At 55.5% G+C, this 27,311-nt stretch overlaps 1 protein-coding gene across 1 annotated transcript in view; it reads left to right on the top strand.

Moving 5' to 3' along the window:
* Positions 1-27,311, top strand: part of AGRN (agrin) — a 128,889-nt gene that overhangs the window by 82,591 nt on the left and 18,987 nt on the right. The window contains 21 exon segments of the mRNA XM_050909387.1: positions 56-271; positions 1,425-1,649; positions 3,808-4,032; positions 4,181-4,387; positions 10,432-10,653; positions 12,857-13,051; positions 14,277-14,477; positions 16,080-16,225; positions 16,399-16,504; positions 16,865-16,978; positions 18,696-18,860; positions 20,313-20,417; positions 20,420-20,455; positions 20,833-20,957; positions 21,369-21,474; positions 21,685-21,875; positions 21,877-22,069; positions 22,224-22,358; positions 23,842-23,969; positions 26,276-26,390; positions 26,739-26,858. Of these exon segments, the coding sequence (XP_050765344.1) occupies positions 56-271; positions 1,425-1,649; positions 3,808-4,032; positions 4,181-4,387; positions 10,432-10,653; positions 12,857-13,051; positions 14,277-14,477; positions 16,080-16,225; positions 16,399-16,504; positions 16,865-16,978; positions 18,696-18,860; positions 20,313-20,417; positions 20,420-20,455; positions 20,833-20,957; positions 21,369-21,474; positions 21,685-21,875; positions 21,877-22,069; positions 22,224-22,358; positions 23,842-23,969; positions 26,276-26,390; positions 26,739-26,858 (3,276 nt within the window).

Here is a 27,311-nt window from a genome sequence, read left to right as displayed (position 1 = left end):
CTGTTCACAGAGGAGCAGCCGTGGCTCACTTGTCTCTCCGTGTCTGTGCCCACAGCGTGTCGAGGGATGCTGTGCGGGTTCGGGGCGGTGTGTGAGAGGAGCTCCACCGACCCCTCCCAGGCCTCCTGCGTCTGCAAGAAGACGGTTTGCCCTGTCGTGGTGGCTCCTGTCTGTGGCTCTGATTATTCCACCTACAGCAATGAGTGTGAGCTGGAGAAGGCCCAGTGCAACCAACAGAGGCGGATCAAAGTCATCAGCAAGGGACCGTGTGGTGAGTGCAAGGGCAGGCTCTCCTGCTTTCAGGAGGTGACCGTGTGAGGCTAGAGAGACTTGTCCTGAGCTCATGTCATCACTGTGGTGCTGGTGACGTCCGGGAGGATGGGGACAGGTCTGATGGGAAGGGATGCTGAGAGAATCACCAGCTCTGCCTTGGGGATCAGCAGAGTTTAATAAGCAGGCAAACCGATGGCCAAAGGCTGTTCAAGAGGTGTGTGGCAGCCCAGTGGGGAACAGCCCTCTGTCTTGGGCAGCTCTGCCTGCTGCACCACACTGCCTCCCCAGAGTGGGTCACATCTGCTACGGCTAGCAGTTGGAGTTGGAGGGACCAGGCGTATGCACAGGCTGGGTGGCCTGATGAAAGCCCTTCCCCAGCCTGGCATTCACCAGCTGTGAGCAAGGAGCTGTGTAAATGAGACCCCAGTCTCCTCATCTCAGAGTAAATTAACTTGACCTTTCTCTCATGCGGCGCTCTGGCTTGCAATAAATCTGCACCCGGCACTCCTGCTGGGGCTCTTCTCAGAGGGGAGAGAGTGCCGAGTGTTTTATTTAAAATAATAATCATAAAAAAGTGACAAATAAAGGAAAAAAAAAAAGAAAAAAATCTGGCAAATAAATTTTGGCCCTTCTCTGCCAGTGAGGAAATTGCTTCTTGAGCTCTTCCTCTAATTACGGTTTGCAGGAGATGCCTTAAGGACCCTTGTTTTGCTCGTTTGCTGAAGCAAGAGGCTCTCAGAGAGCATGTGCAGGGAAGGGAGCTTGCAGCAGTGAGGCTGAGAGGTTTAGAAAGCAGGGGCTCTGCCTGAAGTGCCAGGTGGGGAGTGAGCTCCCTTCCTCGCATACCGGGGGTTCGGGGCTGATCCTACAGCCTCACGATCCTGCCTGCCTCCGTGGACGTCGGGGTAGATGAGCTCGCTGCTCAGGACCAGGTACATGGCACTGGCTCCAGCATCCACTGAAGCCAGTGGAAGGACATCTGTTTCCATTGTGTATGTTTCTGGGCACTGGGATGGACTGGGGCTGTCTAGGTAGATACTGCGGTGTGTCGGGCTTATTCGTCCCGTGAGAGGAGCGAGCGGGAGAGTGCAGCATGGGAGCACGGGCCGCTGTGCTCACGCCTGTGCCGTGCCCTCTCCTCTCTCCCACAGGCTCCAAGGACCCCTGCGCAGAGGTGACCTGCAGCTTTGGCAGCACGTGCGTCCGCTCCACTGATGGCCAGTCGGCCAAATGCGTTTGCCCGTCGTCCTGCAGCGGCGTGCCCGAGAGCACAGTGTGCGGCAGCGACGGCAAAGACTACCGCAGCGAGTGTGACCTCAACAAGCATGCCTGCGACAAGCAGGAGAATGTTTTCAAGAAGTTCGATGGCGCCTGTGGTGAGTCCCCTGCCCCCCTGGGGGTATTGCTTTAAAAACATTTCTCCCTGCGTCAGAAGTATCGAGGGCAGACCAGCGGGAAATGGCAAGGGTTGGGGAGAAAAACTTGGCCGCACGCCTGCTGTCATCAGCTAAAAAAATGCGGGCTGGGCAGAAAAAGGTCAGTCTGTGGGTGACGGCTTCTGAAACTCAGACCAAGCCAGCGCTTCCCACTGCGGCATTTGGCTGCAGGCGTTTCTGCTCGGGACCCACTGACCTAGAGAGCAAGTTGCAACATCTGTGCCACCTCCTTTCCCTCCTGCTGTTTCCCCTGGCTGGAGTCCCCCGGCTGCCGCTTTTGGCAAGAAGCCTGCTGCTAGCTGGCGTCCCGGGGCTCGCGGGCAGGCAGCTCCCTCTAATTAAAGGAGCCTGACAGGCACAGATCCCAGAGCGCAAACACAGTCCTGCCGCTCCGAGGATGGCCTCCTCTTTGGCTAGTGGTGGCTGTGGATACTGGTAATTAAAAGCAACTGTATTCATTAGGAAAACCATGAGATCAGCCAGGACACGTGCCAGACCAGTGTTTGTCCCCAGGGGAAGGAGTGTGGGAGTGTGTTTGGGCAGGCTGCAAACCTGGAAGAGCTTTAATTGCGCTTTCACTGCTCAGTCCCAAGTAGGGCGAGATGGGTGCAAGTGGGAGGTGTGAAAGAGGTGATGCATGACGGGTGCTCCAGGTTTCTAGGGCAGAGAACAGGCTTTGAGCCTCACTGCTCCTTTGGTGTCCTCCTGATTTTAGCTGGGCATCAGCAGAAACTCAGGCAGTCTGGGTTGAGCAGCCAGGCGATAGAACCTGAAAATACTTGAAGGTATTTGGACTCTATTGGGTGTGCCGTAAGGCTTGAGGATGTACTGCAAGGTAGGGTGAGGATCAGCAGTCCAGGCAGAGCACATCTCGAATATCCTCATCATGCCGTCCCTGAGATATGTCTGTGCATCTACCTCATCCCCAGCCCCTCTGATGTGGTCCCCATCTCCTCAACTGTACCGCATCCCTGCCCTGCTACAGCAGCCTTATTTACCCACAGCTCCTTGAGTCCACCAAGATGTTCTTGTGATTTTTGTTGGGGTTTGTAGAGGCCTCCAAGGAGGTAACACATCCCTGGCTGTCTGCTGATGTGACTGCAGGGCAGCAGCGAGCACGGGCAGCTCTTGCTGGAGGGGGAATGGGAGATGGATTGGGTAGGTCCTGTGGGAGCTCCTTCGTCTGCTTCGTTTCCATGATTGCTGCACGTGCTAAAATGGGCAAAGCAAAAGACTTCAGCTGTGATCCTGTCCTAGGCCAGCCTTCTCCAAGGGATGTGGGGGTGGCCAAAAGGAAGGTCCCTCACCTGCTTGCGAGAGGCTGGGGAAATGGGGTACCGTGTTGTTTCCTCCTCTTGTCAGCCTGGGACTATGGTCAATGCAGGGATTTCAGACTAGTAGGATTAAAGGGTGGAAACATTCGATAGTGTTTCTGCGATTGCAGACAATGAATCCGCACTCTCCAGGTACCCTGCTTGGCAGGGAAGAGAAAAACCCAGGGCTAGAGTAGGGATTAGTGAACAGTCGGCACCTGTTTTGCCCGTGTCTTTGGTATGCTAATGTGAGCTCAGCTCATCAGAGAGGGTGATTTGGATGATAAGCCTAGATTAGAGCAGTGGGGCAAGGCAGTGTGTGGCCCTGACTGCCTTCGGGGCTCTTCCAGCACTTTGGGAAGACAGGGAGCACAGAGAGGGAGAGTGGGAGGAGTGGGATGGGAGTGTCAAGCATCTTGCAATGCCCAGTGAACACTCCTTGGACTTGGGAGGTTCTCCTGGGTTGGGGGATGGAGCCCTGTCTCCTAGACAGAGGGGAGTGAAGGCAGCTCAGGATGGGAAAAAAGGCAGAGCTCATCCATCCAGTGGTCACTTTGGAAAGGGCACGTGTCCTCGGTGTGCGCAGCTCAGTAAAAAATGAGTCCTTACGTGCGCAGAGCCCTACAGAGTTCCAGTCCTGGGGAAGAGATGAACACATGGTGAGTGCCACTGGGGAAGGTACGGAGGCTCTTGGGGCCAGCCGGGGGGGAGGAGGGCAGGCCAGGACGCACCTCCCCGGGCAGGGTGTGAGCATGCCTAACTATCTGCTCTGGCTCTGTGCGCAGACCCTTGTAAAGGCGTCCTCAACGACATGAATCGTGTTTGCCGGGTGAACCCCCGCACCCGAAGGGTGGACCTGCTCTCCCGCCCCGAGAACTGTCCCCCAAAGAGGGAGCTTGTGTGCGGTGACGACGGGGTGACTTATGACAACGAGTGCGTGATGGGGCGCTTGGGGACCATCCGGGGACTGGAGATCCAGAAGGTGCGTTCAGGGCAGTGCCAGCATCAGGGTAAGTACCTCCCTGCTTCCTGGGGAGCAGGAGCGTTCGGGTTCCTGACCTTCCCCGCTGCTCCGTGCCGTGCTCTTGGCAATGAGAGTATACCCCCTTCCCCTGTCCCCGTGGTGGGCGCGAGCGGTGCTATCCTCTCTCCTCCCAGACAAATGCAAGGATGAGTGCAAGTTCAATGCTGTCTGCCTGAACCGCCGTGGCACCACTCGCTGCTCCTGTGACCGCATCGCGTGCGATGGTGCCTACCGGCCTGTCTGTGCCCAGGACAGCCGGACCTACAGCAACGACTGCGAGCGCCAGAAGGCCGAGTGCCACCAGAAGGCTGCCATCCCAGTAAAACACAGTGGACCCTGTGGTAAGCACTGGTGCCACCGGGCTGATTGCCCGCAGGAACACTGGTACCCCCACACCTCTCACTTGCCAGCCCCAGCAGCCACTTTAAGCCCAGCCTGCATCAGTCCCTTCCATGCAGGCAACGGTGCTCACGTTGATGCTGGAAAGCTGCAGGTAAGTTGTGAGTGGGTGCCCACCATCCGAGCAAGCCACAGGCTCTCTTCAGTCTTGTGACTGACAAGCCCTGAATATCCGTTCCTCCCTCTTCTTTTTCGTTCCAGCGGTCAGCAGTCCTCATGTGTGTGTGTGCATGTGTTCCTCCTTGGTCTTGTCTCTGTCTGATGTGCTCAGTAACACGGGGAAGAATCATTTGTATTTAAACAGTACTGAAGCGTCTGTGATGTCCAGCTGGTTTCTCTCATTCACCGCTACAGCCAGGTGCACATTCGCCACCATGCAGTTCCCGTGCAGCCCACACCATTCATTTCTCCTCCCAGGGTAGTGCCAGTCCCCAAGCTCCTTCCATGCTTCCCCCTCCATGCCTGCCTGCTTCTCTCAGCTCCAGGTACTCTCCGTAAGGAACTCTTCCCAGCGCGCCCACTCTCTGGAGGTCTCGCCGTGTCTTTGTCTCGTCTCCAGGAGAAGCTTTTGACCTTTCCAATGGATGCTTTTTCAGGCATATGTGATAGGACGGGACTTCAGGTCCCTAGGATGTTGGGAACATCCAATTTTAAAATTATTGCACAGAAAATGAAGGAGGTTAAACACAGTCATTGGATTGATTTGTATGAGTTGGAAGGACTGTTCATTTCAGCTCAAATTGGTTTTTACTAGATCTAGAACTGTGTCCTATTATTTTGAGCTGATGTTTGATACAGCTGATACCTTACAAAACCTTCTGAAGTACTTGGAAATTAGGCCCCATGCTGCGGATCTGTTTTGTTGGCTTTGTGCTCCTGCAGTAGGTTTTTAATGCTGCCAGGTCCAGCTGCTTGAAAGCTGTTTGTCAGGCTCCCAAAATCACACTCGATATAATCACAACTGTTATTTTTAATTGTCCGTTTCACTGCGTTTCTGGTGGTTGAATGATTAGGAGTCAGTTCCCCAAGTTCTCCCTACAGGAGGGCAACAGAGGCACCTTTCAGTCCTCTGTCTCCCTGGGCCGCGGGGAGCTGGTGCTGGATGGCAACCAGAAGCCTTGCCAGGAAGCCGTGCACGCCAGCAAGTCTGGCATTCATTTTCCTGCCCTGTTGTGCCACTGTGGAGCTTTGCTGGAGGTGTGACCGGCCTCTGGGGCTGGCATGGGAGCACCCAGGGCTGCTCCTGGCGAGGCAGGCTGCCTTGGCGCAGGGGAGGGTGGGGGTGAAGCGAGGTGCCTGTGGCTGGGCTCCCAAGGCAGCTCTGGGGCAGCGGGACCACGAGGTGGTTGTTTGCAGCTGGGTGACTGGGCCCTGGTGCCTTGGACTCTCTACAAACCCTTCCCTGTACCTCCTTTAGAGTCAGGCCCTTGCTAAGGCTTCCCGAATTTCTAGGGCAAGCAGAGAATTCATGCTGCTAGTTACCCTGCTGTCAGACGCACATCATTTCTGCCACGTTCAGTGGAGTGAGGCCAGTGGACAGTAGGATATGGTCCCTATATGTCTGCCATTCCTCTCTCCATCTTAGTCTCTTTTATTTTAGCTTCCCCCAAACTTCTCTTCCTCCAGGCAAGGACAGCAGATAAGCACATCTGCTTTCAGGAGCTACATCCTTGTGGGGTAGGAGCAAACAAAGCTCGTAATCTGGGGGAAGTAAATCAAAGCTGGGGCTCTGTCTGCCAAAGCCTAGGATTTCAAAATCCACATGACAGCTCCAGGCAGCCCTGTAGCAAACCACTACAAGGTGTGGGCAAGCCTTTGGCCTCCCCATCAGCTTAGGAAAGCATCTTCTCTCTGACCTCAGTGCTGCCCTTTGGAAAGAAAGCATGTCCTCCTGTGTGTCACCAGTTCAGACTCAGTGCGAGATGGGAAACAGATTTAGAAATGGGGACAGGGTGGTGATGTTGCTTGCCAGCCTGTGCGTCAAGACAGGTCTGCTCAGCATGAGCACTGCTGGTGGTGCTAACTTCTCTCCTGGCTGGCTTCCTGGCCGAGGCTTCCTTGGGATGCAGGGTACAGTCCACCAGCGCAGGCTGGGACAGGACTCATGGGACACTTGGCAGTGGGCGAGACCGGAGGCTGAGGGAGCTACAGGCTCTGTCTGCATCCAGCACCCAGGGCAGGTAGCGTGGCGAGTTCATCCGTGCCTCTGTGCTGTGAGGATGCAGGAGATGCATGGAGCTGGGGAAGGGAAGGAAGTGAAAGACAGGCCGTTAATATGGTCGCAGTGTTTTAATCTCTCACACGTACCTGTCTAATGAACTCTAAGCTCTGCTGCTGTCTCTTCCAGCAGCAAGGCAAAGGAGGCAAAGCCAAACAAAACAGTCCAGGCCTTGTTTTTAATCCTTCTCTACTTTGACACCATGATGGTGCAGCTGAGAAGGAAGGGATGGGATGAGATCGATGTCGACAGGAGGGAAGGTGTCTGTAGTTGCATCTGTCTTTTCCTCCCTGCCTCTCTCTGCTCTCTCCCCCCCCCCTTTCTCCCTCCACTCTCTCTCTTTCCTTTTTCGCCTGTGTCTTGTGTTTTACAGTGTTGCCTGTTTGGAGGAAGGAATTGTGTCCTCGCAGCACCCTTCTGCTCCCTACCTGGACATCTCTGCTAGGAGGTCGGCTTTCTCCCCTTCTCCGTAGCCAGTGACAGTCCTGGCCTCTTCTCACTGCTCCCCACCTCTCTAGTTTTGCTTGAGAGCCCCTGGGATGGAGAGATTGCCCTGGTTTTGCTCCCATCCCTCGCCCCAAACACTTCCTGCTGGAATGGAAATGCCTTGCAGTGCAGTGGGGTCTTGTCCGATGCTTGCTGTGGCTTGACCCTTCGAGGCAAATGAGAGTGGGAGCAGAGGTGGGTGCTGTGAGCCCCCCACTCCTTAGTAAGTCCCTCGTTGGCTGATACATCAGTCTGGACTGCTCCTGGTTGATCTTACCTCTCCTTTTGCCCCCAACTAACCCCCCTTTCTTCCCCACCTCCTCCTTCCCAGAGACTTCTGCCTGCCTGGGACTGTGATGCTTGTCCCTTTGCTCTCCATAGTGTGTGTCACGCTTGCCTGTGCAAGTCCAGTGGGCAGGGGCCCTGCAGGCATTGCAGCTCCCCTCCCCAGTGTCCAGCAAAGCACCATGTGCCTTTTGGAAGCACGGAGGAGCTGTTTGTGCTCAGATGTGGTTCTTCTCTAGGAATACTCCCCTATGTCCCTGTGGAGCTGGTGCCAGAGCCCACTGGGTGTCATGGGCACAGATCGATGGGGCGTGATGGGTTACAAAGCAGCTTCAGAGCTGCTTCTCCAGAGCCATCCATAGGCAGGGCTTGCGGGAGAGCTCAGTGTCCCCAGGTCCCAGGGCTTGGTTAGGTTTCTGCAAAGCTCGGCAGCAGGTGAGGGATCGTGCCCTTGAATCAATCAGGGTGCAGAATGAGCATTTTGCTTGCTCTGTGCCTCGGTTTCCCTGCCTACAAGATGGAGAAGGGCCAGGAATCAAAGCAGGTCTTGATTATAGCACAGCCTAAGGTCCTTGCTCAGTAGGTCCTCGTTATATCCACCCACATCAAAACTGGTGCCAAAACCTCAATTGACGTCTGCAGGTGCCCAAGGCTGTGCACGAAATTTCGCAGGCTGAGATTCAGGCTGTGAAGGAACTTCATGTGCTGCATCTCTGCAGGTTTGCCTGCTTAAGAAGGGCAAGGAATGTCAGGGCAGTGTTCTCCATCAGTCCTGGCACCTCCCTGCACTCTCACTCACTGCTCCCTTGCTCCCCAAGACACGAGTGTGAATTTGGATTTCAAATGGTCAAATGTATTTGCTTCGTGCCTAGCTCGTTGCATCCTTACTGCCTAATTGTGTCCAGCAGAGGTGCTTTCTCCGTGCAAGCATGTGTCTCTGTGTGTTTGGGGGACATGATTATGGTACAGATGTTGTTTTAAAGAAGTGAAACACAAGCAGGAGATGTGAGCAGCTTCACAGGGCTAAGTACAGCAGGGAGCAGTTCCTGGTCCTTGGGAACTGCTCACAAACTCTTCAGCTGCAGGGAAGTTGGGGACACAGTTGAAAAGGCTGGGTTGAAATAGTGGCCATGTACCTGAACTTCCCCCTCTTCACTGTTCCTTTGCAGACCCTTGGCTCTAAGTTTTGACTTGGTAGGTGCTTCCCAAAGAGCCAGATCCAAAATTCAGGCTTGCCTGTGCCCATGCTATGGGCCATTTTCTCGCTGGTTGACGGCATGCAGCCAGACTCCTGAGGGCTCAAGCCTTGCTCTTGCTCTGCAGATATGCCACCTTCGTCCTAGCAGGGGAGGAAAACAGACCTGTTGCCCCATGCCCTGTGCCACGCCAGCAGGCTCTGGAGGGCTTTGTCTTTCCCACTGCACTCCAGCTCTGTGCCTGCCTTGCTGTTTGGTGTTGGTGGGGCTGCGCTGTGTCTGCCTGTCGCATCCATCTTGTCTTGGCCTCATTGTCTGTTCCCCACATCCGTTTTGTCATGTGTCCTTGTCAGTGTTCAGCACGGATTAAATCTGTGTCCTTTCCTTGCCCCAGGTCCTCAGGGCTTTTGTCTTGAGTCACAAGAAGGGGTCCCCGGCAGTGCTGGGTCTCTCCCTGGCAGCACGGCCAGTTCTGCATTTTAGCTGCCTGTCTTGACTTCTGGATGGTGGAGGGCATTCCTGGAGGGGCATGCCTGCCTTCAGCAAGCGGGCTGGGAGCCGGGTGGAACCGCAGGGCTTTCCCTGCGAGCAGTTGCAGAGCTGTACCAGGGAGTCGGACATGGCCTTTTCTCTTTGCTGTCACCATCGGGGTTGGCTGCTCACCTCATCGTTGCCAGGCATCTTGCAGGGAAGGTGCTGCCGGCCTGGCTGACTTTGATTAAGCAGCTCCAATTTGTGAGCAGAGGGGACTGCTGCCTCTCAGCCTGTAACCCATGCTGTGGGGCATTACCCGTCCCTAGGGAGCCTCAGGGCTCTGCTTCTGGAGCCAGATGCCCAAGGACTGGGCCAAAGCAAGGACACCAGGTCTCTTCATCCTGCCGCATAGCAGCTCCCTGGCCTTTCCAACACCAGCTTGCAAGAGGAGGGGAAAGGGAGCTGAGCTGCTGGGGAGAGGAGAGAGACAGGCTGTGTAGTGAAGCCAAAAGCAGGTGTTCTCTCCAGCCAGGTCTTCCTGGGTATTGCCACGGGGGGTATTAGCATGAGCTGTTCAGGGGACAGCGTGATTCTGAGGATGTGAGGCCTCAGTGAAGGGAACTATCCCTGTGTGAGCTTTTTGGCTACTGAGGGTTCGGCAGCTGGTGCCAGGTACTGCGTCACGACGTAGCGAGTGTCCTGGAGGTGCCGAGACCCATGCTGAGGAGCGCCTTCTGCTGCCTCCTGCCCTGCCCTCTGCCACAGAGCTGGTCATTCAGATCCGACTTCGCAGGCAGGCTTGTGGCACCACTGCTGCCCGGGAAAAGACGTGCCGGCTCCTCTCCTGGCAATGAGGGGCCTCAGTCTGTGTTGCCCTCCCTTGGCACATGACGCTTGTTCTTGATGCTGGCTGTGAGCTGCTGGGGAGATCCAGACATCGGGGTGTGGTGCAGAAACCTGTGGGGCTGATCCCATTTCTGGCTGGTCCCTCAGGGCAGAATGTAGCTGGGATGGGGATGGGATGGAGGAGACGAGGCAGGAGTCCTGTTCGTGGCGTGCAGGGAGAAGATTTTGTGCCTGCTTCCCATCCCTAACCTCTGCCAAGCATGGGGAAGATGCTGAGCCGGGCATGTCGGGGTGGCATGGAGGGTGCAGGGGCTGGGCTGGTGCCAAGGCCAGGAGCTCTGTGCATTTGTCACGGCTTGGGGGAGGCAGGCGTGCGCCTGAGGCTGGGGATGCTGGCATGCGTTGCTGTGCACAGTGCCCTGGGGGAGCTGGGGAAGCAGCGGACTGAGACCAGTGCCTTTCTCTCCTGTCCCCTCTGCAGACCTGGGCACGCCAAGCCCGTGCCTGAGCGTGGAGTGCACCTTTGGGGCCACGTGCGTGGTGAAGAACCAGGAGGCTGTGTGCGAGTGCCAGCAGGTGTGCCAGGGCCGCTACGACCCCGTGTGCGGCACTGACAACCGCACCTATGGCAACCCCTGCGAGCTCGACTCCATGGCCTGTGTCCTCAAGAGAGAGATCAAAGTGAAACACAAGGGGCCCTGCGGTAAGAGCTGGTCTCTGGGGGTTCCTCCTCCTCCTCCTCGTGCTGTTGGCCCAGCCTGGGTTTACTTGCTGGGAGCAGGCGGTGTCTTAAGCGCGAATGTGGCCACAGGGAGAGAGGGCTTTTGGGTTGTTTTTCTTCTTTGGTTGCTGCCACGTAGCCAGGAGGGCAGGAGAGAGCCCGCTCGGCTCACACACTGCCTGTTTGGTGTGTCAGGAAACCCGCCGGCACCTCGTGCAGGGCAAGAGCGACACAGCGTGCGGTGGCTGCTGCCTGTGGGGTCCTTTTCCCACCGTCTGGTGGGTTAAAAACAAAGCAGGCTCAGCAGGAGGGGGATGTGGGTAGAGAATCCAGTGACCAGCCTGAACGCTGCGTTCCTCACCAAGGGGTGTGAGGCAGTGGGGAAAGCCTTAGGGTAAGGCAGGTGTGAGTTGCCTCCTCGTGCAAGCCAGCCCTGGCACTGCTGCCTGCACTGTCCTCTTACCCAGCAGACCTTACCCTGTAAGCTGCCCTGGTGAGAAGGCGGCTGGGTCAGAGGTGCAGGATGAAGCAAGCTCGCCCATGGAGCAGGGTTCATCCTCTTCCCTAGCGAGAGCCCGCCACACATGTGCGACTCAGACCCATACGCAGCAGTTCCATCTGCAAGCTCTCTGTGTCAGCACAGCTTTGCCAGTCAGAAAGTGTTTGCACACAGGCACAGCCCGGGCTAACTGCGTTCTCCTGGGACAAAATGTGCTGGGACGTTCAGGTAGGGCTAGGCTCATTGTGGTTTTGTCCAAATACAGTCTTTCTGCTCTTAACCTTCAGGCTGGGTATCAGGAGCTTGGTGCCTGTCTCTCCACCTAAGGCTGGTGTGTGTGGCATAGCAGTGCTCCTGTCAAAGCTGGGCTTGATCCCTTACAGTCATTTCCCCACTGAGCTGCATTGTGCAGTCCTACTTGGGAGACACGCTCCTGAGCTGTAAGGGCTTTGAGACAGCAGAGAAAAGGAAGACCCTTCCTTCAGAGAAGGAAGACCCCCTCCAACCTGTGGAGCTCCTTGCTGCAGCATAGCAGAGGGCCCAGTGGGCTTCAGGTCAGAAGAAAATGCTGGTACCAACTCCACGCAGTTACAGGAGAAACAGTGAAGGATGCAAATACTTCAGTTGTCAGGCACACACACTTGAGTGCCCTGTAGGAAAGAGCTGCTCTTGTCTGCACACAGGCTGCCTTGAGCAGCTCTTCTCCCGACCTGCAGAGCCCAAGCGTGGCTGCAAGCTTTGTGCTGTAGATAGAAACCTCCCGGCCAACAGTCTGCACAAACCAAGCGGGGGTTATTGCATCTTCCCTCCCCCATGCAAAGGCAGCAGCTGCTGTGTGAAAGAAAAATAAGAAAAACCATCTTAGAGCCAAATTCCTCATGAACTGAATGGCAGGGAGGGAAGAGGGATGTTTGTCTGAAGGAGAAAATGAAGCCGTGAATTGCTAAATACCCAGGAGTCAGGAGATGTGCTGGCTGGAGTCCGGTCTCTCCTGCAACGAGTGATAGCTCCTTTGCAAGTGAGTTATTACAAAGATAAACGTCTTCTCTGACCGGAGCCTGCGTGCATGTGCTGTGCGTGTGTTTGCAGCAGGCAGGCTGAGGATCCCTCTGCGGGAGGTGGCAGGGCGCTGTGAATTGGTGCTGTGTTATACATGCATCCAGCACTGATGGCACCCTGATAAACTAGGGGAAGACAGTATCCCCCTTCCCGGCCGACCGCCTCTTCCCGCCCTGCTGACCTGCCATGTGTGAATCCTGCTGCCTCTCTCCCCTGGGAAACTGGCCGCTTGCTGTCTGGGATGCTGCACTCCTCCTCCCAAGGCTGGGACTGATTTATCACCCCTCGTAATTCCACTCAGCCCCATGCTCTCTCCTGCTTCCTATTTAGCTATAACGGCGTACAGCTCCGGTGACATTTCATCACGGTTACTCCTGGCCCTGACAGCTTTTATGAGTAGTTATTGCCTTTCTGCCTCCGAGCTTGACTCTTCCTCCTCCTGCAGCCATCGCCTCGGCTCCTTCCCTTGCACTGTGCCCTGGGGCTCCTGCTCCTGGCATCTGCAGGGGCTTGACCTAGGGGAGGAGGTCGCAGTGGGGTTTTATTTCTGCTCTGGCACTTCATTAGACAGCAATGCCTGCCTGACCTGTTGTCTTAACCTACCGGCTTTGTTCTTCGTCTGTGCAGACCGTTGTGGCAAGTGTCAGTTTGGGGCCATCTGCGAGGCAGAGACGGGAAGGTGCGTGTGCCCCACGGAGTGCGTTCCCTCCTCTCAGCCCGTGTGCGGCACAGATGGCAACACGTACGGCAGCGAGTGCGAGCTCCACGTCCGGGCGTGCACGCAGCAGACGAACATTTTGGTGGCTGCCCAAGGAGACTGCAGTGAGTCTGGCAAGGTCCCCTTCTTCCCTCGTCTCATTCCTGCTGGTGGCATTTCAGAGAGCGGATGCTCAGCCCCGCTGGCCACCCATGCCCTGCTGAGCTGCCTGGCCGTGGCCGTCCGAGGCTCACCAGTCATTTGTAGTACTCGCAGCCCATGAGTTTGCCAGCCGTGGGAGGCACCAGAGAAACCACAGGGTCGGGATGTGTGGAGGGTCTCCCTAGTGCTCCCTTTATTTGCTGTTTTCAGGACTTCCCAGGAGGGTATCAGCTCTAGAGTGACAGGGCTTGCCCAGGGACGCCCAGCAGCCTGGCCCCGGGGCTGCAGTTCCTGGCTGGTCGCTTGGAGACCTTGCCTGAGGCTTTTCACCTTGTCTGCTGCGGTCTTCCCTTTCAGCTTCACAAGGATTTGGCATCTTGAGTCTCTCAGGCAGCTTCTCCTTTTTAGCCCCAGCTATGCATCATAGGTGGTATCTGCCCTCTTTGTTACTTCTCTGAGCCAAGCAAAGAAATTGGGCTAATGTCCATTGAGCCAAGCAAAGAAATCTGGATAAAAATACGTTAATATCTACTACCAGAACGGAAGGCATTGAAGGTCTATTTGATTACACAGTTCATCTCAGTAGCTTTCCCTTCCCTCCATCCCCTGGGGTTAATTCATCTCTGCTCATGTGTTTCCTCCCCACTCCCCAGCCCAGGGAACTGTCTATGCTAATTTCTTAATGAATTAAAAGCCCTGCATAGGCTCTTCATTAGGACGAATGCTACTTCAATAAAAGCAATGCTTTGAGCGTCATAAAACCTGTCCAGCTGGCTCTGGTGTTCCCGGGCAGAAATGTGCATGGCGATCCTCTCTAAATTTGGGAGAGAAGAACAACTCAGTGTGACAGATGACTCTTAGTGCTCCATGGCACTGCAAGCCGGACGAGGCTGAAGTCAGAATACACCATGAGAGTAAATAGGATTTCTTACTGGTGTCCTAGAAAAAGCTGTTGGACACAACACCTGTGGGTGCTGATGGGAATCAGAAATGCTCAGGACTGGGACCTGTCTGTTGCAGAGGCTTTGCACAGTTTAAATAAGCAATAACAAACGAGTCTGGGGAAGGAGGACTTCTCTCCTTGCCTCTGAGGGCGTGGTGTTAGTGGTCCCAAGCTCTCTGACACTGGGCAGTTGGCTACAAAGGTCCCTGAATGTCTCACTGTGGTTCCTCCCTCTCGCCCCACAGAGTCCTGCGGCAGCACGGTGTGCTCCTTTGGCAGCAAGTGCGTGGGTGGGCAGTGCGTGTGCCCGCGCTGCGAGAGGCAGCCCTCCGCTCAGGTGTGCGGTAGCGATGGCCTCACCTACGACAACCAGTGCGAGCTGCAGGTGGCCGCCTGCCAGCAGAAGAAGAGCATTGAGGTTGCCAGGACGGGGCCGTGTGAGGATGGTAGGTTGCTGCCGTTCTTCCAGCCCTGCGGGTGCAAAAGGCAGGGGAAGGGTGCGGAAGGACTGAGGCTGCACACAGCGGGCTCTTCCCCTAGCTGCTCCGCTGTGCCTGACTGCCCCGTGAGCCCCGCTGCATGGAGCTCGGGCATAGTGCCCTGTGACACCCCAGCACCCCAGCAGAGCACGTCCCGTGCCAGCGATGCTCTCCTTCCCTCCTGGCTGGCCGGCCGCCGTCACCCAGCACCCCGCCTGCCGCCTCCCTTTCCCCTTTGTCTTTCTGCGTGCAGCAGTAATGAGAGATGACACCGCCTAATTGGCTGGGCGAGGAGTTTATCACTGCTTTAATTTCACACTTCAGTGGGTCTCGGCCGGGGGAAATGAAGCTGTTCCTGGGGCAGGGAGCCTGGCTGCCGCTTTGCTTCCCTCTACCCCAGGGGCTGCTCAAGGGCCTGGCCTGTGGCCACTATTGACTCGGTACTGAGCGCCAGGGAAGGTCGTGGGGTTGGCTGTACCTTGCTTGGCCAGGCTAAGAACTAAGAACCTGCTAAGTTTTCCCACTCTAGGGGGAAAGCTGTGGGTTAATGCTGGCTGAATCCAAGTACAGGAGACACGTAAACCTCACCCCTCTGATGTGCTGACCTGGCGAGCTGAGATTGTCTGGCTCATTGCACGTGTAGTCTAGCTGGAAAGGACTTCAGTGCTATGGCAGAGCTTAGGGAGAGGGGAAGACATAACATGGTGTTTGATCACAGCCCTCCTTGGGGAATTTCAGGTTGATGTCTCTCTGGGAAAAGATCTTAAATAATTCTCTGTGTAATGCCAAATCCCAGCCTTTGATCACTCAATAAAAAGGACCAGGTTTTCCTTCCTCCCTCTTCCCCTTTAAGAAGCCTTTGAAATCAGCAACATCTCTCTCTTGCTGCTGGAGCTCTGAGCATCTTATGGAGAGGCAGCCAGGGTGGGACAGAGTTTTTACGTTGTTAAGAATATCTGCCTAACTGAACTTCAAACTAAACCCAAACCCTATCCCTCCCTCTGCTCTGGTTTCCATGTTTATATTAGCAGCAGCAATCTCCCTGCTGCACTGTGTGTTTGGGAAGGCAGGAGAAGGGGAAGGAGTCAGATCAAAGCATGGAGTTAAGCTGTCGCTAAGTCAAGTGGCAGCCCTTCCTCCTGTGCATGGCTATTAGCTGTCTGATCTCCAGGTAGCCTGCAGGGCGCTGGTAGCCGCAGGATCCTTGCTTTTCCTCCTGCAGTGATGCTGTAGAGAGGAAGACCTCAGGCCACCTGCTAAAGCATCCCTTTGCAGTTTTCATTATGTAGGCTTAGCACAATCTTGTGACAGCGGTGGGAGAATCTGCTTTCTCTAAGGCAGAGGGATAAACATCCTAATATATGTGGGCCCAGGATTTTGGGGTTGCCTATGCTGACGAGGTTAAATCTGCTGTGATTTGGACGGGCCTGTGCAGCTGTGGGCTGCTTCCCCTGTCCAGGGCACAGCCTCATGTCACGGAGAGGGCTTTGGCCCCATCCCCTCTGCTTTCCCCTAACTCTGCCCTGCTGGATGTGAGCCCTTTCTCACCATGGTCCTCCTTCGCTCCAGAGTGCGGCTCAGGGGGCTCAGGCTCCGGCGACAGTAGCGAGTGTGAACAGGACCGGTGCCGGCAGTACGGGGGCTGGTGGGACGAGGATGCAGAGGATGACCGCTGCGTGTGTGACTTCACCTGCCTGGCAGTGCCACGCAACCCGGTAAGCACACTGAGCAGTTCTGGGCTGCCTGCTGCAGTCCTCGCTCCCCTCCTCTCTTCTCCCTGGTGGCCTTCCCGCATGCTTCCTGGGCAGGAGAGGGCATCCCATGGATAGGGAACCTGCCTTCCTGTGCCAGGGACTGCCCTGAGCGGTTCCCCTCCCTGTCCTGGCAGGTGTGTGGCTCTGATGGTGTGACCTACACCAACGAGTGTGAGCTGAAGAAGACACGGTGTGAAAAACGCCAGGATCTCTATGTCACTAGCCAAGGAGCCTGCCGCGGTGAGTCCCCCGGAGGCAGCCAGCCCCCCAGGCTGACACAAGCTGTGTGCACTGGTCCCCAGCCTGGTGCCCTGCAGTAGCACGTGCCCTTTCCCTGGGGCTAAGCAAGGAAGTGCTCACTAAGGACACAGCAGTGTCTGTGTTGGTTTGCTGATCCCCGCTGCCTCATTCCTGTTTCATGCCCTGTGCTTTCCCTGGCCAAGGGTAGGACCTCACCTCATCACCTGTTCCCAGCATCTCTGCAAGGACCACGTGCTTTTGCAGGAATGCTGCTAGCTGCTCGATGCATACGTTGGCAATACTGCCCTGCAGCAGCCTGCGTGCCAAAGATAACCTGTACCTCTCTGCCTTCCTCTGCAGCCCTTGCCACAACCCCGCCACCTCTCCTGGTTGTGCACTGCAGCCAGACCATCTATGGATGCTGCCCAGACAACATGACCTTGGCACTTGGAGTGGGTGCAGCTGGATGCCCAAGTGAGTGAATATTGTGTTCCCACTCGGGGGGCATGAAGGACCTTCAAAGACAGCTGGAAGGCAGGAGAAATCAGGTGGAGAGGGGACTTCGGGTCCCATCCCAGGGGAAACAAAAGAAGGTGGACCCTCCCATTCCTTAGCTAACTAGAGACCTCCTAGGCTCACAAAGCCTGCATTTATCCCCAGCTCCAGGCTCACAGCATGCACATATGGAGATGTGCTTGCATACTTCGCCTTCTATATCTACTAGTGATGCTCTTGTCCTTGCAAAAGCCTGGAGTCAACTTCCAGGTCTAAGTCCCTCTGAAATGCAGGAAGACAGGATGGTGGCTCAGAACTTATCTGGTGCTGAGTCTCTGCTGGACACCCCAGAAGGTGCCCCTAGGGCCAGACTGTGCCCTCTGTGCCTTCAACCCATTGCTAGAGGCTTAGGGCTTTTCACCGGCCTGAGTGACAAAAATATTGCTTGTATCTTTGCACTGCAGGCTGAGGTGGAACAGAGCTTTCGGGTTCACCTAGGGACCTTCTGCAGGCCACCCCAGGACCAGTGACTAGCGGGTGACTGCACTGTGCAGGAAGCTGAGCTGGCAAATGTTTCATTAATATTTATTAAATAATTATCGGAGTCAGCACTTGAGCAGAAGGCGCATTTTGAGAGGCATTAGCAAACTCTTAACAGCTGAGGCTGTGACCACCTGTTAGGGAAACACATTACCCCACGGAGACATGATTCGCACTGTGCTTGGGCCTGGCTAATGCCTGCTTGATGAGGATGTAGTGCTGTTTGCTGTGCTATATAATTTAAAAAGCAGCAGCATTCAGAGAATGCCCAGAGGTCTCCTGGCAGGGGGTGCGTGGGGTGGGCTGCAGGCCGAGGTGGGTGCTGGAAGAGCAGACGCGCGGTGGTGTGGTCTGTGCTGGCCGAGAGGGGCCAGGAGAGCAGGGAGGAGCCAGTCAGCGATGCTAGGCAGGACACAAGCATTTCACTTTCAGCATCGCCCTGCTAGTGGCTGTTGGTAGTGATGTTCCTCTGTGTCTCTGATGGAAGTCCTGTCCCCTGCCCTCCAATCTGTGGACACAGCTTCCCAACTGACTGGGATTCAGTATCCCACCAGTTTCTGTCCTACCTGTGTCCCTGTGTTGGCAGCAAGCATATGTCAGGAGGTAATTACCACTTAACCAGCAGCTTGAAGCCCCTAAGGCGGATTTATCCATTGCTGCCTGTTCTGGACATGCCATTTCCCTGCCTCTGGCAGTCTGGGGATGTGCTTATGCACCCTACTTGCTGCTCCCGAGGTCTCCCTTTCTCTCCAGCTCTGCCCCATGTCCCCTTTCTACTGCTCCCTGTGGATAAAGGGAGCGTCTCTCTGTCTATCTTTTGGATCATTTCCCTCCATCAAGTTCCTAATTAATGAATTAATAATAAACTTCTAATAGCTTCCTCCCCCTTTGATGTTAATGAGAGAGGAGTTCTTGATGACAGCAAAGCAAGCGGGTTAATCCCTGAAGGTTTAGTTCCCCCTTGTAGCTGGGGCAGAGGAGAAGTGTTGAGAGCAGCTGGTGAAACCTCCTGCTGCCCGGCGTGAGACCACGTTCCTGCCCTGGCTGAGCAGCTCGGTGGCTCAGCAGTCGGTCCCTCTGCCCTGATGCAGCCCCCAGCGTCCCCCCTCCTCCCTGGCCAGGACTCAGCCTCGTGCTCTCTCTCTTTGGCTCACAGGCACCTGCCAATGCAACCCCTATGGCTCCTACGGGGGAGCCTGCGACCCTGCAACGGGGCAGTGCTCCTGCAAGCCAGGCGTGGGGGGCCTGAAGTGTGACCGCTGCGAGCCCGGCTTCTGGAACTTCCGCGGCATCGTCACCGACAGCAAAAGCGGCTGCACGCGTGAGTGCGGGCAGGGCTGGGCCGTCACCCCTCGTGCCATGCAACTCTGCTGGCACGGCTCCCTGGCCTGCTCTGCGGGGCTCAAGGCACGGCGGGGTATCGTGCTATTTAAAACAATGAGTCCTAATGTTGGTCCTATTGTAAGTCACCTCCGGTGGCTGTTTTTGCAGAGCTTGATGGCTTGCTCCATGCAGGAGGGACAGGGTGGCCTGAAGCATTGCACAGGTGCTGTTGCTCCCTCGTGGTGCAGCTTGGCTAGGAGACGGTGTCTCCTTCCATGGGCCTGCTCCCTGGCCAGATGTTCTGCAGGGCTGCTAGAGCCCAGCGTGAATGAGCTCTGGTGTCCCTGCCTGTGGCAGGGCAGGCAGGTGTGAAGGAATGGGTTTGAAGTGGAAGGAACAAGGCAGTAGTTTTGCCCGTTGATGCTGACCCCACCAGGAATAGCCATGTGAAAACAGCAGTAAACAAACAGAAAAAAAGCCCTGTTTATTTCAAGCTGCATTGGAGATCCACCCAAGAAATCCAGTAAGTGCCAACTAGACAGAGGCCAGAACAGCCAGGGGGAAGAGGAGTTATTGGGAAGGGATTGCAAACAACAGAGAATATGATTCTACCCATCTCTCGCTGAAATCACAGATAGCTGTCTGCTGAGTGGTAGATATGTCTCAGGCGCCCACCTGGCCTAAGCCCCTGGCTGAGGGACTGAATCCAAGTGCCCTGCTCAGAGGTAGCAAGCTCCGGCTGGAGACACCATTGTGCAGCTGAAGGGTAGGAAGGATGCTTTGTGCTTTGGAGAGAGGACAGGCGAGCAAACTTCTGGGTTCCTCTCATGGCTTCAGGAAGGAGTACTTGTCTAAATGCTGGCACATCAGGATTCAGTAGGTGCAGGTCAGAGCCAGAAAGCTTAAATTGGAAATAGAATGTCAGCTTTGTAACAGCAAAGGCATCACACTGCTGAAATGTCTTCCCAAGTCTGTACTTAATTCGCTCTCACTGGTAGTCTTTCAATCAGAGTGGGGTCTCACTCTAAAAACAGAATCACAAATGTTAGTAGGTAAAATCCTCTGACCTCAAGCTAGACAGACACCAATGGCCACTATCTCTTCTACCATCCCTCTCCTTTATCCTGCACCAGAGAGAGGCAGAAGGTCTCCTGGGATGGGTGAATGTTCTTACTGGAGCCACGTAAATCTTTAATGCTGATGGGAATGCGGGTCTGTGGGGCGGATGTGGGATCACAAGCCATAGGACCATGGTCAGAGGGTAGCGGGTGGAGGCAGGTTCCTGCAGCTGGTGTGGGGTCAGTAAGTAGCGAGTAGCAGTGAGCGTTATGGTCCTCCCCTGGACCCTTCTCCTCGCTCTTCCCTTGGATTGCTGGGGGACCTGAGTGAGTCTGATGTTGGCTCCACAAATCCACCGGCAAAACAGTGTCTCTTTTCCCTTCTTGCCCAGCCTGTAACTGCGACCCGGTGGGTTCAGTGCGTGATGACTGTGAGCAGATGACTGGACTGTGCTCCTGCAAGACTGGTATCACTGGCATGAAATGCAACCAGTGCCCAATGGCAGCAAGCTGGGCATGACGGGCTGTGAGAAAGGTGAGGGAGCCACGTACCAGAGGGATTGCGTGGGGCACCGAGAAATGGGTGCTTGGGTAGTGCTGCAGGGCAACACATAGGCCCATGAAAGAAATGCATCCCTCCCACCCTGTGTGCTTGTGCTTCGGCGGAAAGGGGCCCTGTCCTCCATTCCTAGCTGGGTTCCTGTTATCTGTGCACTCACGCACAGCACGAGGGACTGTTTCTCTGTTTGGTGAAAGTCTGCCTTATCCACTGGTCTGAACTGCTCTGGCGAGTCCCTGGGAGAGCTAAGACCCACTGGGAGGAGAGAGGGATTTTGATTCAGCGTAGCCTGTTTCTGCATGATTGGTATGTGCTTTGTTGGTCATCTCTTCCCCCTTCTCTCCCTACCCCAGACCCATCAGCCCCAAAATCCTGCGAGGAAATGAGCTGCGAGTTTGGGGCCTCGTGCGTGGAAGTCAACGGCTTTGCCCACTGCGAGTGCCCATCCCCACTCTGCTCAGAGGCCAACATGACCAAGGTTTGCAGGAGAGGCAGCAATGGGGGGCTGAGTGGCGTGTGCGGGGATGTGTGGCTAGCTCAGCTGCATCAGGCTGGTGCAGGCAGCACGGGAGTCTGATGTCTCTCCCCCCTCACAAGAAGCAGGTGGACAAGTTTGGTCACTGTCTTCGGTGCGTGGGGAAGGGTGACATGCGAGTCGTAGATGTCTCCCAGCAGAGCTGGGTGCTCTGTGCCCCATCTGGCACCTCCGAGCTGCTCTGCTCCTGGGCTTCCGCAGCCCACCCTCGGGTCCATCTGTGCAGACCATCGCCTCTTTGCCTCAGAGGGACCCCTGCAAAGCCTCTGCTTCCAGCGCTTAGAGACTGGTTTATCTTGCCCAGAGCTTGGAGGAGGACAGAGGTGCAGCTCACGTTTCCCCTCTGCCTCCCAGGTGTGTGGCTCTGATGGTGTCACTTATGGGGACCAGTGCCAGTTGAAGACCATCGCCTGCCGGCAGGGACAGGTCATCACAGTGAAGCATGTGGGGCAGTGCCACGGTGAGTGTCTGCTGCTCTCGGTGCTGGGGCAGCGTCAGCTCTCTGGCTGCCTCCCTCTGCAGTTCCTCGCTGTGCCGTGACTCTTCACGGCACAGCAGATGCACTGCCCAGGGCAGGTGCCTGAGGGTTTGCAACGTGCTTCCCAGTGTCACAGCCAGCCTTTCCCAGACCTGCCCCTCCTTACCTACCCTGTCCTGCTGCTTCTTTCAGAGTCCATCACTCACACAAGCCACACCTCACCACCCACACCACTGCCCACACTGCCCTTGGACAAGTTAATCCTTCCTCCACCACTGCGGCTCACCACCCGGGCTCCAGAACCCACTGAGCTGGCTACCAGCTCCCTGCTGTTGGAAGCCAGGCCTACTGAAAGAGGTCACCCTACAACAAGGCGCATCACGAACTGCCAGGCCAGCCACTACACCATGGATGACCCACGGGGTGTACAAGACCACTGTCCGCCCTCTCTCCACCGCACCGGTGGTCCTGGCCACTACCCAGCCTGCCTATGTTGAATCAGGCAGTGCAGAAGGCAGTGGAGACCAAGAGATGGGCATCAGTGGAGACCAGGAATCTAGTGGGGCAGGCTCTGCCGGTGAGTGTGTGCTTCTTAGGCTTGGCAGGTTGGTTGTGGGCTAAACCATACCCTGTCTCTCACGACGAAATGAAGCTGTGTCTCAGCCTCATTCTCTGACGCAGAGGTGAGGTCTTACCTCCTGCTGGTGAATGCTCCTCTTAATGCCCTGCAGGGGAAGAGGAGGTGGAGGAAAGCCAGGTAACTTCCACCCCAGCCATTGAGAGGGCAACGTGTTACAACACCCCGCTGGGATGCTGCTCTGATGGCAAGACTGCAGCTGCTGATGCAGAAGGCAGCAACTGTCCAGGTGAGTTTGTGCTCAGGGCTAGGCTCAGGGCTCCCTTTCGGTGGTCAGGAGTCAGACTGAGCTCTTGCAGGGTGCAGGAGAAGGAGAGATGCCACTGAGAGCTGCCCGGCAGGGAGAGCAGCATGGTGCTGTGCTTGCCCGGCTGGCAGCGAGCATGGTTCCTGTGTCCAGTGTGGGGGCTGGCGTGTCCCTGAGGGGATGTTCATGGGGACGTGCTGAGCCGTGGTAGCTGGCAGACGTGCCCACCTGCCACAGCCCCCAGCAGCCAGCCCTAGTGCTAGGGTGGGTGCTGCTGTTCACATGGGAGCCAGCGCACTCTGCAGTTTTCTTTGCTTAGCTGACCGCTTTCTTCTGTGACTGCTACAGCCTTAAAACTTTGACTAGTGTTTTGCCCAGGCTTCGGCAGAGGTCACGACTGGCACTAGGGGGGATGAGGGAATTTCTTGGATTCCCATTTTATCTGTCTCCATGGCTGTAAAGGGAGTTGGGCTGACCAGGACCAGTGCGGTGCCAGGGCAGGCAGGGAGAGCAGCTGTAGCCGCAGTGTCCCTGCTGGGCTTCCGGGGGAGTCTGAGCTTCTTGACTCACACTGGGGTGCCAGGGGTGCGCACTCCTCTCATGACCTAGGTGGGATCTGTCTTGCCTACCTTACAGTCCCTTCACACTGTCCGTGTTGAGGAAGCACAGAGCCACCTGTGCTCGGTCAGAGTATTGGTTGCCCTGTACATACATCCTCGTTAGCCTAAAAATTTTTGCTCTGTGGCCGTCTCCCAGATGTTTCCTCGCTGCTCACTGAGGTCCTTCTTAACTGTCCCTGTTCCTTGGGATTTCCAGCAGGACATCCCCTTTTCCTCTGGACACCACATTCCCTTTTAACCCACAAAAAGACAACTGCTGGGAATCTCCCATGTGGTTGCCCACAGCGGGGATCTTTCTATAGCTGCCTCTGCACTCCCACAGCTCCCCCGGAAGGGAACCACACCTTGGGTTCCTGTCGCAGTTTCGGTCTGGTTTTGCAAGGCTGGCCACAGCCTGTTAGCTGGCAGGGTCTCTGCTTCCCTCTCCCAGCGCAGGTCTTCTCCTTGCCCAGAGTCCGCATTTCGCCCTCCTCTGCCCCCTGTTTGCATGCACGTGTCTGATCCTGCCGTATTGACTATGTTCTGCTCTGGCTAACGTCTTTCTCTTGTTACTCAGCCGGTGCAGGGGGGCTGCTATCCGGGCCGGAGCTCAGAGGAAACCGTATGGTAAAAGCTGCCATCTCCAGCCTGGTCTTTGCCATCTGCTCCAGCACCCTCTGATACTAATCCTCCATGGCGCTCTCCCAGACCCATCCAGACTAACCCCAACACTGGCACTACCCGCACACTGCCATCACCCTTTCCCCCCAGGGACTCGAACGCTCCTTGCGGCTGTCAGCCACACGCCTGTCCCCTGCCCACAAGCCGACTAAAGGCATTTGTCTTGTTTACCCTCCCTCCCTTAGCTACCAAAGTCTTCCAAGGAGTCCTCATCTTGGAGGAGGTGGAAGGCCAGGAGCTGTTCTACACACCTGAGATGGCTGACCCCAAGTCAGAGCTCTTTGGGGAGACGGCCAGGAGCATTGAGAGTGCGGTGAGTTCTTTGCACTTGATCTAGGGTCTGGTTAGGGCTTTTCTGGCCTCGGCAAAAGAAGAGAGGACCCTGCCCACCTCTGTCTGCACTGTGGCGGACAGATGACTAAACCCCAAATGTTCACTTCCAGAAACACAGTCGTCCCCTTCTCAAGCGAGCGGGCATTCTCCGAGCTGCTGCTAATAAGCAGGCTTGTCTGTTCAAGTGGCTAGGTTCCCACGGAGAGCCAGCCTGTGGCACGCTCGCCTGCTCGCATCTGCGTGGCCGAGGTGCCGGCGCTCTGCAGGAAGGCTGCCTGCCTGCTGCGCTTCGTTCCAGCCACCCCGCTGAAGCAGGGACCAAGCGCTGCCTGCTTTCTAAGCGCTGCTCCCCGGGTGCGTGTTACAGTACCCTGTGCCAACACCACCCTCTGTAACCGCAGACGCTCTGTTGTCCCAGCCGTGGGAACCGCTGTGGGTTTCCTCCTGCTTTGCCTTCTCATTCATGATGGCTTCTGGGGAGGCCGTGGCCTGTCATTGCTGTCTGTCAAGTGGGAGCACAGAGACCTGTCTGCAAAATGTGTTGAGTGCCTCGCAGGAGCATTGCACCATGTTGGGGTTTTTTTTTTGAGATGGGCTTAACCTGCAAAAGTTGGGAGTGAACACGGCTTATCGCCAGGGCCAGCGCTTATATGGGGTGAGCACTTAAGGAGATGATGCACCAGTTCTGTTTAAGAGGTACCCTCTGTGAATTTGTCTGATCTCTTTTTAATCTATGTGTGTTAATAGCCTCTACCACATGCTGCGTCAGCGGGTTCCATCCTTTGTTATGTGCTGGGTCAAAAATTATCCTTTTTCAGCTTGATCTTGGTGGCGGGGCTGTTTAGATGAGAGGTTCTGCCTTAATGCACTGGATTTCCCAAAGTGTCCTTATCTCCATGAAAAGCCCTTAGACAAAAACATGTCCAAAACCCCTTTGCCCTTCCAGTTCAGCTACACAAGTTGGGAAGCTGCTTGCGTAATTCTAGTCTCCCACCTTTAAGGAGAACCCCTCTGCATTGCCAGCTCTTGGAGTAGGCGGACTTTGCGTGACAATGTGTATATATGGGTATGCCAAGGAAGCGCTGGGTGGGGTAGCAACATTATACTGTAGCCTGCAGTGTGGCACAGCAAATACAAAGCATCTCTGCAAGGAGATTAACATATTTAGAGCTGGTTCCAAGCTGCACTTAGAAGTTGGCAAGCCCTCAGTGTAGTCATATAAGCAGATGTGTGCCTGGCATATGGACCATATGGTTCATGCAGTTCTGTATCACAATAGCAGTATTTCCCAATACAACAGTGGCTTCTATGTGAGGATGCAAACATGCGCACAAAAGCTTCATTCACTGGTTCATCCATTCTCCCCCTCGAGAAGGCAAGAGACTTTGCTGGTTTCTGTTTTCCCAGGCTGGGGGAAATGAAGACATGGCACAGGCCCTTTGTCTCGGAGGCTGTCTGTGGCTGGGCTGAGAGTTCCTGCCATGGCCCTGTGCTGCAGAGACCTGTTGTCCCTGTGCAATCTACTTGCAAATGCCCATGGATGTGATGTGCTCCTTTACCACTCTGAGATCACTATGCCCGAATTTACAGGGGGAGACTATACCATGGGACCATTAGTCAGTTAATTACTTTCTTCTGTCTTTGCCTTGAAGCCGAGGGAAGGAAGCAGTGGCCTCTAGCTGTGACGACTGCTGGTCCAACACAGGCTGGACAGATAGCTAGCAGGGGTGTTAAAGCCCTGACTTGCTGTAAGCCTTGGGCTGCCACTGTCTCCTTCATGTGACTTCAGACAAATCCTGCAATGTCTGAGAGCCAAGCTTTAAAAGGCAGTCAGGTACTTAAAGATGCAGAATGGTGCCTTATGGGATTTTCCAAAGTGCCTAAGCAGGTTTACACAGCTTTAGAAGAGATCAGTAAGACTTAGATGCCACACAATAGAAAATCCCTATATGAACTGCAAGGTGTCTCTGGTCTGGCTCTGTTCCGCTCTTCTTCACGGGTACGATGGTGATAGCTCACTTTCCCCGCACTATTTCTGGATCCTGTTCTTACCTTTGACTGCAGGCCATAAAGAATAGGGACCATCTGAAATTATCACCCTACACAAATGGAGCCCTGTTCTCCGCATGTGTCAGTGGGGTGTCTTGCAAAGGTTTGGATGCAAACCCCTGTGGGTTGAAACCAAGGAGACTCGCTGAGACTAAAGATCTTTTACTGAAAGGACCTATGTCCTAGGATCTCCCCATTAATCTGTTTATATTTTCTCCTTCACCTCTGACCAACTAGCTGGATGAGCTTTTCCGCAATTCTGACGTTAAGAAGGACTTCAAGAGCATCCGTGTCCGAGACCTGGGGCAGAGCAGCGCTGTCCGTGTCATTGTGGAGTCCCACTTTGACCCAGGTAAGAGCCGTCCTGGTGCTGATTCACTGTGGCATCACCATCTGCCTGAGGAGGCAGCAGGCACTCCCAGGGGGGCTGCCAGCCTGAGAAACACGTGTGCGGCAAGGAGCATGAAAGAACCTTATTAAAATTTGCCAGGGCTATGTCTTCTGTCCAGCAAAATCATCAGATGCTGTGAGAAGAGTTGGGAGGAGGTGCACCCTAAGCTGGTGCCTGGAAGGCTGGAAGCATTTTCCTAGGGAAAGGAATGATTCGGAGGCATTGTGGGGTGGTTGTGAGAGGGAAACTGCCAGGTGAGCCTGCATCTTCACTCTTGCCTTTCTCCTTTCTCCTCTTGGCTATGATCAGCCACTTCCTACACGGCAGCTGATGTCCAAGGGGCCCTGCTGAAGCAGATCAAAGCTTCCAAGAAGAAGACCATCCTGGTGAAGAAGCCCCAGCAGGAGCATGTCAAATTCATGGACTTTGGTGAGCCCCCTCTGGCCGCGGTCAGTCCCCCTCTCTTGGTTTAGGCTTCCAAATGGGCGGGCAGGCTGGCTCTTCTGGTCTTGCAGGGCCTTTCGTCTGTAGCGGTAACCCATCAAATGCTTCCCCAGACAGTGCCCTCCAGAGCCAGGGCTCAGAGGTTAGTCCGTGTGGCCTTGTTCTCAACTCAGGAAGGCCATAAAGGGGGTAAAATTGCTCCCCTCTTCCACAGCACATGGCAAGCGGTAGTGCTGCACCATGGCAATGTGACACTGCCCACAGTCCTCGAAAGCACAGTTGGGAGTGCCTTCCTGGTACTCCCAAGGAGGTGGCCAGCTTCACCCACATGATCTCACGCTGATAAACCTGAAACACGGATTTTTCCAGGAAAGAAAGGCGCATGGCCGCACCTGCGCTGGGCACACAGCTCTGCCTGGGAGCATGGCTACCCACACG

This window comes from Gymnogyps californianus, chromosome 21 (assembly GCF_018139145.2).
Source record: "Gymnogyps californianus isolate 813 chromosome 21, ASM1813914v2, whole genome shotgun sequence".
Taxonomy (NCBI): Eukaryota; Metazoa; Chordata; class Aves; order Accipitriformes; family Cathartidae; genus Gymnogyps; species Gymnogyps californianus.
Note: the sequence above shows the minus strand (reverse complement) of the source record. Positions and strands in the feature narration are given on the sequence as shown.